Source organism: Oncorhynchus clarkii, chromosome 24 (assembly GCF_045791955.1).
Source record: "Oncorhynchus clarkii lewisi isolate Uvic-CL-2024 chromosome 24, UVic_Ocla_1.0, whole genome shotgun sequence".
NCBI lineage: Eukaryota > Metazoa > Chordata > Actinopteri > Salmoniformes > Salmonidae > Oncorhynchus > Oncorhynchus clarkii.
In genome coordinates this window covers 8,858,274-8,871,472 of record NC_092170.1, presented here as the reverse complement: position 1 = coordinate 8,871,472, position 13,199 = coordinate 8,858,274, and the positions used below count along the sequence as shown (strand labels likewise).

Sequence of the window (13,199 nt, the reverse complement as noted above, 5' to 3'; positions counted from 1 at the left end):
ACTATTTTGCTAGGAGACTTGAACTAAAAAATTTTTTTACTTTTACAATTGGAGTACTTTTTCTACCACTGCAAACAGGCTATTATTACTGTAACGTTAACTAGCCAACGTTACATTGGCTACACAGTAAGTATAGATAGGTCGCTGTTTTTCTATATTAAACTACGTACGATATGTTGTAACACGGAACAAAATAAAGTTTGCGCCAGAAGGGGTCAGTTCTTTCAGCTTTTCTCAGATACTATTTGTCCATTGCCATGTCTTGCTTGAAAGCTTGAAGCTAACAATTACTTGTATGCCCATTCGTTTTCATTGCAGCCCTGTTTGAACGCTTAGTTACGCTAACTCCGTATTCACAATGTACAATACTCAGTGAGTCAACTCAAATCCAGCTAACTGGTAATTATTAAGTTATATGTATTTATTTTATTTTTATCTAGCTAGTTATCTTGTTGTGTCTGCATTGCCAGTGCTTAGTTCGGCTGGAAGCAGGTTTAGTCTTGAGCAGGCAACCTCTGTGACTTGTTTTTTTAGCTGGTGAATTTTAATGTAGTTTACGAAAGTTCAATCAGGAAGGCTGGTCTGAAAGCTCATTTAACTTAATCTTTTAACTTAAGCGTTTTACTCTGTGTCCCAGGAAAGGGTTACCAGCATCTGTCATCAGCATTAATCGGAGACGTGGCTATACCCCATTAAGACATGTCCATATTGTATTCTGTTTCTGTTGTTCATTCAGTAAAGCATATACTCGATTGAAATAATGTTGCATCCGTCAACAGGCAATAACTAGCTACAGAAGATTAATGAATTAATACATATTTAACTCTAACCTATTTTTCAGGAATTTGTCTTTCAGCATAAAAATATCCTGCCTCTTCTTCACCAGTGAATCAGGCAGCACTTCAGGTATTTTGTCTTTGTATTGCCTAATCCTATGATAATAGATCATATGACTGCCTGGTCTAGCTGGTTGGTTTGTGACTTTACTACTTACAGGCATACATGAGCATAAATATTTCAGTTATGGACTGTCAGATATTAAAATGTAAAAAAAAAATCGGGGTGGGGGGTTAAGAAGTAACTTTGTCACCTTGCAAACAGATTGATAACTTGTAGTTACACATTTCCCTTACATTCATGATCCCATTTCTTATGTGCTAAAGGGTCATCGCTGATGAAAGGCCTGCAAAATGACAAGGAGGAGATACTTGAGGACGAAAAGTATGCGATTGAGACACAGACACACATACACAGGACAGGCAGGTGAACATCGACTGGCAGAGAAGCAGCTGAACTGGTTCCCCCCTAGCCCTTCTAGTTTGATGCTGAAAGAGGTGGCTGCTGCACATGCTAAACTGGTGGTGCAGGTCGTAAAAATGCTCTAGCCTGGTCCCAGATCCCTCTAGCCTGGTCTTGCTAACTCTTAATGTATGATAGTTGTCATGCCATGTTTCCATAGGAGTTGGCTATATAGTACAAACAGATCATAGACCAAACTAACATTTGGCTGATTTTCAGAACCGAAAGTGAAACTTCAGTGTACTTGAGGACTACTCTAGACATTGTTGGCTTTGTTGCAAGATAGAAAGGAGAATAAGACGTGGTTTGCTTGTGTGTCACCTGAATGTGAGGGCAAGCGGTTATGTATGATATGGTTATGATAGTAATGTAGGCCCTAACATGCACTTTGTTTTCAGGTGAGACAATATATTCCCCTAACCTTATTATTTTAATAAAGTTATTGTTTATTAATATTATATAATATATATTATATATACTCAAGTCTGTCCTTATCCTTAATTGTTTTGACATTTTCCATGATCAGACACTTTAGTAAATTAAACAAATCCACACCAAAAACAATTAAGGATAAGGACAGACTTGAGTATATATAATATATATAATATATCATATCAATAATTGCAGGAAGTTAGCTTACGGACCAGTATCCGGAATATAAATACACTATATATACAAAGGTGTAGGAACACCCCTTCAAATTAGTGGATTCGGCTATTTCAGCCACACCCATTGCTGACGGGTGTATAAAATGGAGCATACAGCCATGCAATATCCATAGACAAGCATTGACAATTCAACATAGCACAGTCATGGGATGCCACCTTTCCAACAAGTCATTTTGTCAAATTGATCTCCTGCTAGAGCTTGCCCGGTCAACTGCTGTTATTGTAAAGTGGACATGTCTACTGTAGGAGCAACAACGGCTCAGCAGCGAAGTGGTAGGCCACATAAGCTTACAGAACAGGACCGCTGAAACGCATAGCGCATAAAAATTGTTCTCGGTTGCAACACTTACTCTCCAGTTCCAAACTGCCTCTGGTTGCAACGTCAGCACAATAACTGTTCGTCGAGAGCTTCATGAAATGGCTTTCCATGGCAGAGCAGCGTCAGCTGGAGTGGTGTAAAGGTCGCCACCACTGGACTCTGGAGCAGTGGAAATGCGTTCTCTGGATTGATGACTCATGCTTCACCATCTGGCAGTCCGACGGACAAATCTGGGTTTGACAGATACAAGGAGAACGCTACTTGCCCGAATGCTTAGTGCCAACTGTAAAGTCTGGTGGAGGAGGAATAATGGTCTGGGGCTGCTTTTCATGGTTCAGGCTAGGCTCCTTAGTTCCAGTGATCTCCTGTTTTTTTAGTTTTCAGTTTTTTGAAGGGGTAAGAGGGTTTTCTCTAGATTATTCTATCAGCCAGTCAGGGCTGTATATGCAAATATATTAACATTTGTATCCCCATGCCCACACAGTTGGACTGAGCATTTCAGTGGAAATACGTTAGTTATATATATATTTTTAAACAACACACACAGTGTGACTTATTATACATAAAATGATGATTTAAAGAAAGGAAAACTAAGTGGGGGCTTTAATTATTAATCATTAATTTCAAGGCATTGTCATTGAACTAGCTTCATTCTTATTTTATTTCCCCTGAAATTAACCACAATGAAAAGTGGTAAAGAAATATAAATAAATCAATTGAAATAATAACTATATTTGAAAACGATACCTGCACAAAAATCAACACAATAATAATTTCCCCTACATGCATACAAATACTGTATATTATTAACTATGTTTGAAAGTACAGTATTTTTTTTATTATTTGTTATTTTATATATATATATATATATATATATATATATATTTAATTGTATTGTTTATTCATAATTAGAAATGATCTACAACTGACATTCCTACATCAAACATGTCTAACAAAACAAAACACAGGTATAAACAAGAAAATAATAAATACATATAAAAAATAAAATATTAAAATAGTGTAAAAAATAACGACAATTCTCGTGCAATTTTATTCACTCAGAAAAAATGATTCAGGAAGATGTTATTATTTTTGTTATTCACTAAGGATATTGTCTTAACAAGATGATTAAATTAAATCAAAAATATTTGTAATTTTGGTATAGAATTCTGGAATTTTTGTTTGTGTATAAAGTATTTGGCAACAAGAATTTTAAAAAATCACAATCATTTCAATGGTCTTGTTATCATTGCAATAGTAACATATATTATATCCTTCATGTCAAAAACATGGGTAGTGTTCTGCAAGGTTTTCCCAAAAATCTATCACAGATTGACATTCATAGAACAAATTAGTCAGATTTTCGACTTATTTTTCGCAGAAAACGCAGATATCATCAGTAGCCACAAATTTGGACAACATAGAATTACATGGATATATCTTATGTAGAATCTTAAAGTGCACTTCCTTAAATTTGTAAGGCATCAAGCAAGCTTTTTTCCAGACAATGTCAGATGGTTCCGTGAATGGAAAATGTGTCTTATGTATTTATTACAACAAGATTTCTCAAGTAAGTCCACACCTTCCAAACTATGATCATCACCAAAGCTAAGATGAGTTTTCATTAGTATAGTTAGACGACTGGGAATGGCTTTGATCACAGAAATAAACTCTCTGAAAGGTATTGGAATCTCATTCAATGTTATAAAATGTTGATATGCAAGAATATTACCCGTTGACAAAAACATCAAGAACAAAGTCAATATTCCTCTCATGCCTGCTGGGGTAGAACAATGACTTATTCCTTACACTTATATCTGAATTATTATACAAAAAAAGCTTTATATGGGGAAAAAAATGTGCAGGAAACATATTTTCTAGGACATTAAAGCTTGTTGGTGGAACGTAGCCAATTTAGCGGGTAATCATTCAGGAATATAACTACATTTCAGTAAAAATTGAAGACCTCCCAACTTATTAAAAACATTGTTTGGAATGACATACCAAATTGATTTTGTATTGATCAAACATCTTTTCAACCAATTGATCTTGTCAACAAAATCCAACACTTCCAGACCGCCTTCAGCTCTTTTTTTTTTTTTTTGAGAGGACTGACTTATTTTTCCAGATGAAGTCAAAGGTCTTGTTGATCTCTTTACAGGTAGAGGGATTTACAAATAAAGTTAATGAGGGGTACACAAGGCGAGACAGTCCCTCTGCCTTGGACAGAAGTACTTTCCCAAGTATAGAAAGATCTCTTTGTAGTCAAGTATTAAATATATTTTGGGTTTTCTTCATTTTAGGAGAGAAATTAATGTGTTGTCTGACTACGTGTTTTTTTGACAAATGTATTCCTAAATATTTAACACAGTCCTGTACAGGAATATTTGTATATTTCTTTATCATCAGAATCATATAAACATACGATTTCACATTTAGAAACGTTTTAATCCAGATGCAATAGAGAATGCAGTTATAGCATTAATGGCATTTTGTCTTTAAAAAAAAAAGTGTAGTGTCATCAGCCAGTTGGGACATTCTAATTTCTCTGTTAAAAATGGATAAGCCATGTGGATTTACATTATTCAGAATATCTAGAGATACACGTTTCATTACGAAAAGGAATAAAAGGCCGTACACTTCTGTTGATAGTGAATATTTTGGGTTTAGTAACACAGTATTTTTTATTATGTTTTAGTGGAAGTAGCTACGTACGTCAGATCCTGTCACAAGGTGAACATAGACGCTTCAAAGACAGCTTTCTCTGTCGGTTGTATTTATTTCTAGATTTGTAAAATTAGCTAAACTCTCATCGTTATCGGAACAACTTAAAATGGGTACTTGATACGATGATTAGATTAATACTAAATGTATCCATTTGTGAAGAATTGGGAATGGATCATCTTTATAAACTGCCAACGTTTGCGCCTGGTCGTAGGTTTGCTAGCTAACGTTGTTAGCTATACATGAAGCCAGAGCATTCTCTTCTTGTAGCTAGCTAGATCAGCTGGCTAACTCTGCCCGGCCAGCTACAGGCGAACAACAGCTAGCTAATCCAGCCACTTGTCAGCACATTTCATTGTAACTAACTACATAAGTCTGACAGTTAACGTTAGCTAAAGAGAATGGCGTCGTCATTTGTGATTGGAAACACATTTCGAGAGAGGGTAAGAGACTTTCTGGAGAAGGATGATGCTTCAGTTCCAACAGAACTACAGAAAGAATTGGAAGATATTCTTCAACGGGAACAGCCATCAACTCTGTCTTTCAGAACTGCAAGGAAACTTCATAAATGTCTGCTCGACAATGGTATGTACGAACATAGTTCTAGAAGCATAGTGGCACAGGTCTTACATTTCACGAATTAAGTACTAGCCTATGTGTACTTTACCTTCCTCTCAGGTCAACCCTTCTACCTTAATGAGTTGTTGGAGGACAGCTCATTGCACCTGCCTGAGGTTGAAACGCCCCCCAGAGTAAGTGAGATCTCGACCCCTTAATTTGACACCCATCATGAGGACTACACTAAAGTGTTACGCCCTCTTTGTGACAGAACCCTGTGCTCGTGGCTCGTCTGGAGCGAATCAGAGCCAAGTTGGCCAATGAAGAATACAACAGGATCACACGGAATGTAAACACTCAGGTGAATTGCACAGTCCACACTCTGCATGTAGCCTACTGTACGTATTGGATTGACATATGGCCACTAGCTTAAATATATGACAGCGCTTAGTGTTTTGGTTGTTGTTGATTCATGCGAGTACTTCCCCCCCCCCCCCCCCCAGCAAATGAATCGTCGTGAGACATTGGCGGACTTTGGGAAAGAAGGTTACTATGGGTTTCAAACGTTTGCATGCAATCAGTCTCTTAAGATTGTCACTATCGTCTCCATCTACATTTTCCTCAACCCTCCCTCCTCTAATGTTGACGTGTGTGTGTGTGTGTGGTCTGTCTCTAGTGCGCTCAGCCAAAGCTGCTGTTGTGACGGTCTTAAACTTCCTAGTGACAGTGGTGGCGACGTTCGCCTGCTCCTATCTCGGCAGTCAATACCTCTTCACAGAGACAACGCCGGTAAGAATTCATACGAAGATCCCTCACTCGTACAAGCTGGGCAAGCGTTCACCCCTATTGCCTGACGAGATTAATAGTGTCACTTAAACCTTGATTGTGTGATAAGCGATGATTAAGCTAGTACTGCCTTGTGTTGTAAATGACCAAAAATCTTGTTTGAAAATGTAATCATGAAGAAACGTACATTTCAAAACCCCGTTTAAGAATCAGTATCTTTGTTGACATTTGTGAATGTGTGTTTCAGAGGGTGATATCTGCAGTGATTGCTGCGTCCGTCGTCGGCCTGGCAGAGCTGTATGTTCTGGTACGGACCATGGAGGGAGAGCTAGGAGAGCCATAGCACCAGTCAGTGTTCTTATCAACAAAACTCATTGCTGGAGAACTATGCCCTTACCTGACCGACCAGTGGACTTAAAAAACGGAAATCAAAGGGGCTACATTTCCATGACATTTTAGTCATTTAGCAGACACTCTTATCCAGAGTGACTTACAGGAGCAGATAGGGTTAAGTGCCTTGCTCAAGGGCACATCAACAAATGTTTCACCTAGTCAGCTCGGGGATTCGAAACCAGCAACCTTTCGGATGCTGGCCCAACCTCATAACCGCTAGGCTACCTGAGTGGAAGTCGATGTACCCCAAAACTAGTGATAAGAATTGTCCCACGTTATTCATGAATTGAAAACGGATCAGTGTGAAGATCTTGAATGTGACCCAGATGTAAAAGTTGCTTGTGTTTTGACTCCGTGTTTCCCAACTCGTTTATTTACTAATGTGCACTAAACAAGTTGGGATATTTAGCTATTTATTTCCATCCATTTTGCTTTCATAGGGCCTGTTAAAATAACCCCATTTAAAAGAAAATGTAGGATCATTTCCTACTAGGATGTATCAGGGATTTTTTTCATACAATAGTTTATTCATACTGTACTTTACACTCCTTCAGTGTGTTTCTGTGTAGTCAATATTGTTTGTTTGTCTACTCAATAAAGTTAGCGGCCATGTAATTACAACCTCTAAGATCAGTTTGGTTCAATATAAAAAAATATATATATATATATATGCATGCATACATTCAGTACCAGTCCAAAGTTTGGACACACCTACTCATTCAAAGGTTTTTCTTTATTTTGACTGAAAAACGTGTGTGTGTGTGTGTGTGTGTGTGTGTGTGTGTGTGTGTGTACACACAAACCCCCCTCTATGGTTAGGATTGAAGTTTTGAGCTGCTTCATAACAATTCTTGATAAGTCCCACTTTACCCTTACATTGACCGTATTAGCCCTGGTAATATTAAGGATATTCCATGTTCTATTAGAAATAAAATAGATGAAGTTGTTTTTGTCCATTGTACCTGTCCATTTACAGTAAATTGAGGCAGGTGGTAAACTTTGAGTAACAATTGTCTCACATCAGACTGAGTACAGTTAACACATTCACACTATGAAAGGCTTATTTCACTTCTATTCATGCCAGTAGTAGCCTATAATTGGGCTAGAAAAACTCACAGGCAGTGTCTTTGGAGAATACAGTTGTTTATGACTAGTGAAGTTATTATTCCAGCCAGCTCTCTAGCACGGGCCCCCCTGGGTGAATTTTTTGGTTTTTGCCCTAGCACTACAAAGCTGATTCAAATAATCAAAGCTTGATTATGAATTGGTTATTTGAATCAGCTGTGTAGTGCTAGGGCAAAAACCAAAACGTGCCCTCAGGACCGAGTTTGGGAAACCCTGCTCTAGCATCTTGCTTCCAGATGTGGCAGACAGTATTGTCTTCAACTGCCGATCGGCACTTATCTGTTTCGAGGGGAACTAGAGAGCAAGATGGATTTTACAGGCCACAAACAAACAAACCAATTATAGTTACCCTGGGAGCTGTGTAGTACTTAAATCTGTTCCATGACAACACGTATCTCTTTTCATGATTCAAAACCATTTTACTATGATATCTGACTTTGGCTTGTGTTAGGACTTTTCCCCCACCTATACTGTATCTGTGGACATTTTCCTTTCCTATCGGTTGAAAGATTAAAGGATGTAACTACATCTGGAATACAAAAAAGTATCTCAAAGATCTGAGATTTGACACCCAGATTAAGGGTTTATTGAAAGATTATTTGGTATTAAAGATGATTATGATATTGAGAGATCACTGTCCAGCAGGCCGGGGTGAACTGTCATAGTGCTCTTGTCCTATCTTGACTGTATTACTCACATGTAATACTTCACTGGAGACCTTAAACCCAGCTAGAATTAAAGAGCTGGTAAGCTGATAGACGCTGAGCTTCAGTTTTAATTTATTTCTTATTATTCATTTTGTCTCTGTCCAACCCATATTATTGGAGAAAAAAAAGTTTTTATTTGGAAAATAATTATTTCTGTCATGGTATCTTGACACAAGAATCATTTTAATCAGGATATTTTGAAAGATAATACTCCCGGAAACATTAAATGTTGAATCAAATCCGCCTAGAATGAATAACAGACCAAATGGATCTATGAGACCTGATTCTATGTCAAGTAGAATACAAATACCTCCGTAAACAACTATGTAACATTACAGTATGTAATGCATATGGGTCCTCTTATCCTCCACAGAAAGCTATTTGTCCATCAAAGACCCCACAAAATAAAACTACGAGAGGGCTATCCTATAGGTAATCCTATCTCTGTAACCATATATTATATTATTTAACTCTTTTAAAAAAGGTCATATTAAACTTCTAATCAATCATTACTATGGTGAAATAGATCAATATATTCCTCTTTGGATGAATTAAACGATTATTATGATTATTCACAAGCTAATGGAAGACATAAGATTCACACATTTAACAACAAAATAAAAACAAACAAAATTGGTCAATTGGTCACAGATTCTGCCAATGTGGAGAGACAGACAACACACATACAGTGCCTTCAGAAAGCATTCACACCCCTTAATATTTTCCACATGTTGTTGTGTTACAACAACACACAATACCCCATAATGTCAAAGTGGATTTATGTTTTTAGAAATTTGTACAAATTCATAAAAAATGAAAAGCTGAAATGGCTTGAGTCATTTAACCCCTTTGTTATGTATGGCAAGCCTCAAGTTCAGGAGTAAAAATGTGCTTAACAGTCACATAATAAGTTGCATGGACTCACTCTGTGTGCAATAATAGTGTTTAACATGATTTTTGAAGGACTACCTCATCTCTGTACCCCACACATACAATTATCTGTAAGGTCCCTCAGTTGAGCAGTGAATTTCAAACACAGATTCAACCACAAAGACCAGGGAGGTTTTCCAATGCCTCGAAAACAAGGGCACCTATTGGTAGATGGGTAAAACAAAAAGCGTCCATTGAATATCACTTTGAGCATGGTGAAGTTATTAATTACACTTTGGATGGTGTATCAATAGACCCAGTCACAACAAAGATACAGGTGTCCTTCCTAACTGAGTTACTGGAGAGGAAAGAAACTGCTCAGGGATTTCACCATGAAGCCAATGGTGACTTTAAAACAGTTACAGAGTTTAATGGCTGTGATAGGAGAAAACTGATGATGGATCAACAACATTGTAGGTACTCTTCAATATTAACCTACATGACAGTGAAAAGAAGGAAGCCAGTGCATAATAAAAATATTTAAAAACATGAATTTGTTTGCAATAAGGCACTAAAGTAAAACTGCAAATAATGTGGCAAAGAAATGTACTTTATGTCCTGAATACAAAGCGTTATGTTTGGGTCAAATCCAACACAACACATCACTCAGTCCCACTCTTCATATTTTGAAGCACGGTGATGGCTTCATCATGTTATGGGTATGCTTGTCATCGGCAAGGACTAGGGAGTTTTATTTTTTAATTTTTTAAAAACAAAATAGAGTTAAGCACAGGCAAAATCCTGAAGGGAAACCTGGTTCAGTCTGCTTTCCAACAGACCCAGGAGACAAATTCACAGGAGAAGGCCAAATGTACACTGAAGTTGCTTATCAAGATGACATTGAATGTTCCTGAGTGGCGTAGTTACAGTTTTGACTTAAATTGCCTTGAAAATCTATGGCAAGACTTGAAAATGGCTGTCTAGCATTGATCAACAACCAATTTTACAGAGTTTAAAGATTTTTTTAAAGAATAATGTGCAAATGTTGTACCATCCAGGTGTGCACAACTCAGAGACTTACCCAGAAAGACAGCTGTAATACTTGCCAAAGGTGAGTTTACAGTATTTTGACTCAGGGGTGTGAATATGTTATATTTCTGTATTTCATTTTCAATCAAATTGCTTAAATGTCTAAAAACATGTTTTCACTTTGTCATTGTGGGGTATCGTGTGTAGATGGATGAGAAAAATAATATTGAATCCATTTTGAATTCAGGCTGAAACACAAAATGTGGAAAAAGTCAAGGGGTGTGAATACTTTCAGCAGGTATAGCAAGCGGTATAGCCTAGTGGTCCCACATCTGTTTGTGCTGTCTTGCCACCTCATGGCAAGACAGCACCACCAGAGCTGGGACAACCAGGCTATAGGTAAGCAGGGACAGGACATCAGAACTCCAGGAAGTTGGTGACAATAGCAGCATTATAGATCAGGTCTGAGATGTATCCGATGGAGGTCGGGGGGCCCACCTGAGGATGATGACCCTGTCCTTGAGTCACATCCCAATACACCTGCTGTGGATGGGAGGTGACAACCTGGTCCACTGAGGTTTGATGACTATATCTTTCCTGTGAGACAGCTAGAGTCTGTAGATTAAAGTTCCTATACCCTGAGGTGCCCACACAGGGCTGGTTGAACCCATCCCGGTATGGCCGTGTGGAGTGTGCTTGTCTTCCAATGGGTGCAGTGGTAGTAGCAAGAGATCCCAGGTGAGATCGGCGGTCTTCCTCCCACAGTAGGGATTCTGCCAGGTTTGGGGAGACGGGTGTAGGCTGATGAGAGACAGGGTTGCTGTAGAGACGGATCCAGTCGGAGTAGAACTGCTGACCATCGTCACACTGAATCTGGTCTGGTCGGAACATCTCCCCCATTGTGGTTGGAGTGAAGGAGGGACCAGGGGAGGGAACCACTGGGAGAGGTTGGCATGTTGCACCTCCTCTTCCAGAAGTAGGCTTAGTTGATTTGGTGAGTCTTCCACTCTTGATACTTCTTGCCCGTCTGTTTTGGAACCACACCTATGAACAATGAGTAGAGTCAGGTAAATATGTTGTTCTAGCCTAAATGCATAGATATATACAGAAATGGTCAATAACTAACTTTTAGTTATAATCACTGCACAAACCTGTATCTTGCTTTCAGGTAGATGCGTATGTGCGGCCAAGCGTTCACGGAGAGTGATGTCTGGGTACGGCGTCAGCGCGAAAGCTTGTTCCAACTCAGACAATTGTGCGTGGCTGAAGATGGTTCTTTTGCGCTTCCTCTGGCCCTCTGTACACCCGCTTCTCTCAGGTTCAGGTGATGAAAGTCCATTGTCATTCCTCACGTCTTAACAACAACAAAAACAAAAAATGTGAGAATTGAACATTTTAATTTAAATTTGGCCAAACATATGGTTCATAGATGATTATTTAAGTAGTCCAAAATACCGGTATAGTGTTATAAAATTATTCAAGACAATTAATTAAAAGAAATGTACCGTATGTTTTCGTTTTCTTTTCATCTGCATTCCTGTTCATGTCAATGGATATCTTTCTATATATTATGACTTTGTTTTTGTTTGTTTCTTTGTGCTCTATTTATTTTAGGCAAAATCTAGACAGAATATTGACAATTTAATTAATAAATGCTATTCATAATAAAATAATCTTAAAGGACACTATAAAAGTCGATAAACAAATATAACTGTCACTATTGTAAAAAAAAAATTACGTTGATGGTAAGCTTTTACGCATAGGCCAACAGCCTGAACATTTGAAAACTATTTACATAGCCTACCTTTACACTGACCTTGGTCTCCAAAATGTGCTGTAAAATCCATCTCTTTCTGGTCAGTCAGTCTGTGTGCAGTGAATTCATGATTGATGAAGAGAGACATAATTCTACAGCTCGGTCTGTTGATACGTAAATGATGCGCTCACTGCTGGGTAGCGGTGCCCTCTTATAGCGGGAACTCCCATCTCAATCACAAACCGCCCACGGTCCACTCCAAATTAATCTGGGCACGTTCAGGTGTTATAGGCCTATAGTGGAGCCTAGTGCCCACCTCTCTAATCCTGAATTGCAGATGGTGACGTTGCCACGAATTGACAAGAAACAGATGAAAGCAGCAATGGTGTATAAACCTGCTGTTTCCGCTGTCGCTATTGTCTGACACTCCCTGTGTCAGACTGTCAGATCTCATCCCAGGGCAATCGACTGCAAAGAGGAACCCCGTGGAGGTTAGAGCGCAGGGCAGGCAGACCTTGTTGGACGCACCAAGCAGAGTCAATCTGCATAGGCCTAATGTATTCTACCATGTTCACTGCGAGAGTCATATTTGTTATTTAGCCCTCCATTTGCTGTTAGGATGAACGAAAAGTAAAAGTAAGTAGTTTACTATAGCCTAACTATTATTTTATACAGGAAAAAGCCTAGCAACTTCAAAGCCTGGTTTCACACTTTCTCTTCCTGTGTATTGAAGTCAATTAGCCTAGTGATCGTTTTCCATTCCCATTAATAGCCGTGCAACTTCTGAGAAAAGCTCTAAATACACCAACGTACACAAATCCTAAAATGTACATTTCTGAACGAAGCTGGAAGGGTTTAGAGGAATACACATTGTACAAAAACCAACTCCAGATCTTTTTTAATGAGCCAATTAGTAATGATTTCAATTGACTTGCCCACCCCATTCCTTTTTTCCCTTTTATGTG

The 13,199-nt window shown here is 38.4% G+C and overlaps 2 protein-coding genes across 2 annotated transcripts; one reads left to right on the top strand and one right to left on the bottom strand.

Annotated features, from left to right (window-relative positions):
* The first annotated feature begins 5,004 nt into the window (after positions 1-5,004).
* Positions 5,005-7,375, top strand: LOC139382448 (transmembrane protein 199-like). Its single transcript, XM_071126505.1, has 6 exons — positions 5,005-5,595; positions 5,689-5,762; positions 5,840-5,929; positions 6,072-6,114; positions 6,245-6,357; positions 6,602-7,375. Exons 1-6 carry the CDS (start codon positions 5,412-5,414, stop codon positions 6,695-6,697), a joined length of 600 nt encoding a protein of 199 aa, XP_070982606.1. The 5' UTR covers positions 5,005-5,411; the 3' UTR covers positions 6,698-7,375.
* Positions 7,376-10,895: 3,520 nt separating this feature from the next.
* On the bottom strand, positions 10,896-12,382 carry LOC139382390 (homeobox protein SEBOX-like). Its single transcript, XM_071126401.1, has 3 exons — positions 12,283-12,382; positions 11,630-11,832; positions 10,896-11,522 (listed from the first exon to the last, which is right to left on the bottom strand). The coding sequence occupies exons 1-3, from the start codon at positions 12,380-12,382 to the stop codon at positions 10,896-10,898; spliced, it is 930 nt and encodes a 309-aa protein (XP_070982502.1).
* Positions 12,383-13,199: the final 817 nt, after the last annotated feature.

What these genes read in the sequence shown, in the direction of transcription:
- LOC139382448 (XM_071126505.1), top strand. Translation starts at nt 5,412, where the DNA reads ATGGCGTCGTCATTTGTGATTGGAAACACATTTCGAGAGAGGGTAAGA. An exon ending in AGGTTGAAACGCCCCCCAGA is followed by an intron (nt 5,763 to 5,839) that starts GTAAGTGAGATC and finishes TCTTTGTGACAG; the next exon opens with AACCCTGTGCTCGTGGCTCG. An exon ending in CACGGAATGTAAACACTCAG is followed by an intron (nt 5,930 to 6,071) that starts GTGAATTGCACA and finishes CCCCCCCCCCAG; the next exon opens with CAAATGAATCGTCGTGAGAC.
- LOC139382390 (XM_071126401.1), bottom strand. Translation starts at nt 12,382, where the DNA reads ATGTCTCTCTTCATCAATCATGAATTCACTGCACACAGACTGACTGAC. An exon ending in AGACCAAGGTCAGTGTAAAG is followed by an intron (nt 11,833 to 12,282) that starts GTAGGCTATGTA and finishes GTTGTTGTTAAG; the next exon opens with ACGTGAGGAATGACAATGGA. An exon ending in TACCTGAAAGCAAGATACAG is followed by an intron (nt 11,523 to 11,629) that starts GTTTGTGCAGTG and finishes CATTGTTCATAG; the next exon opens with GTGTGGTTCCAAAACAGACG.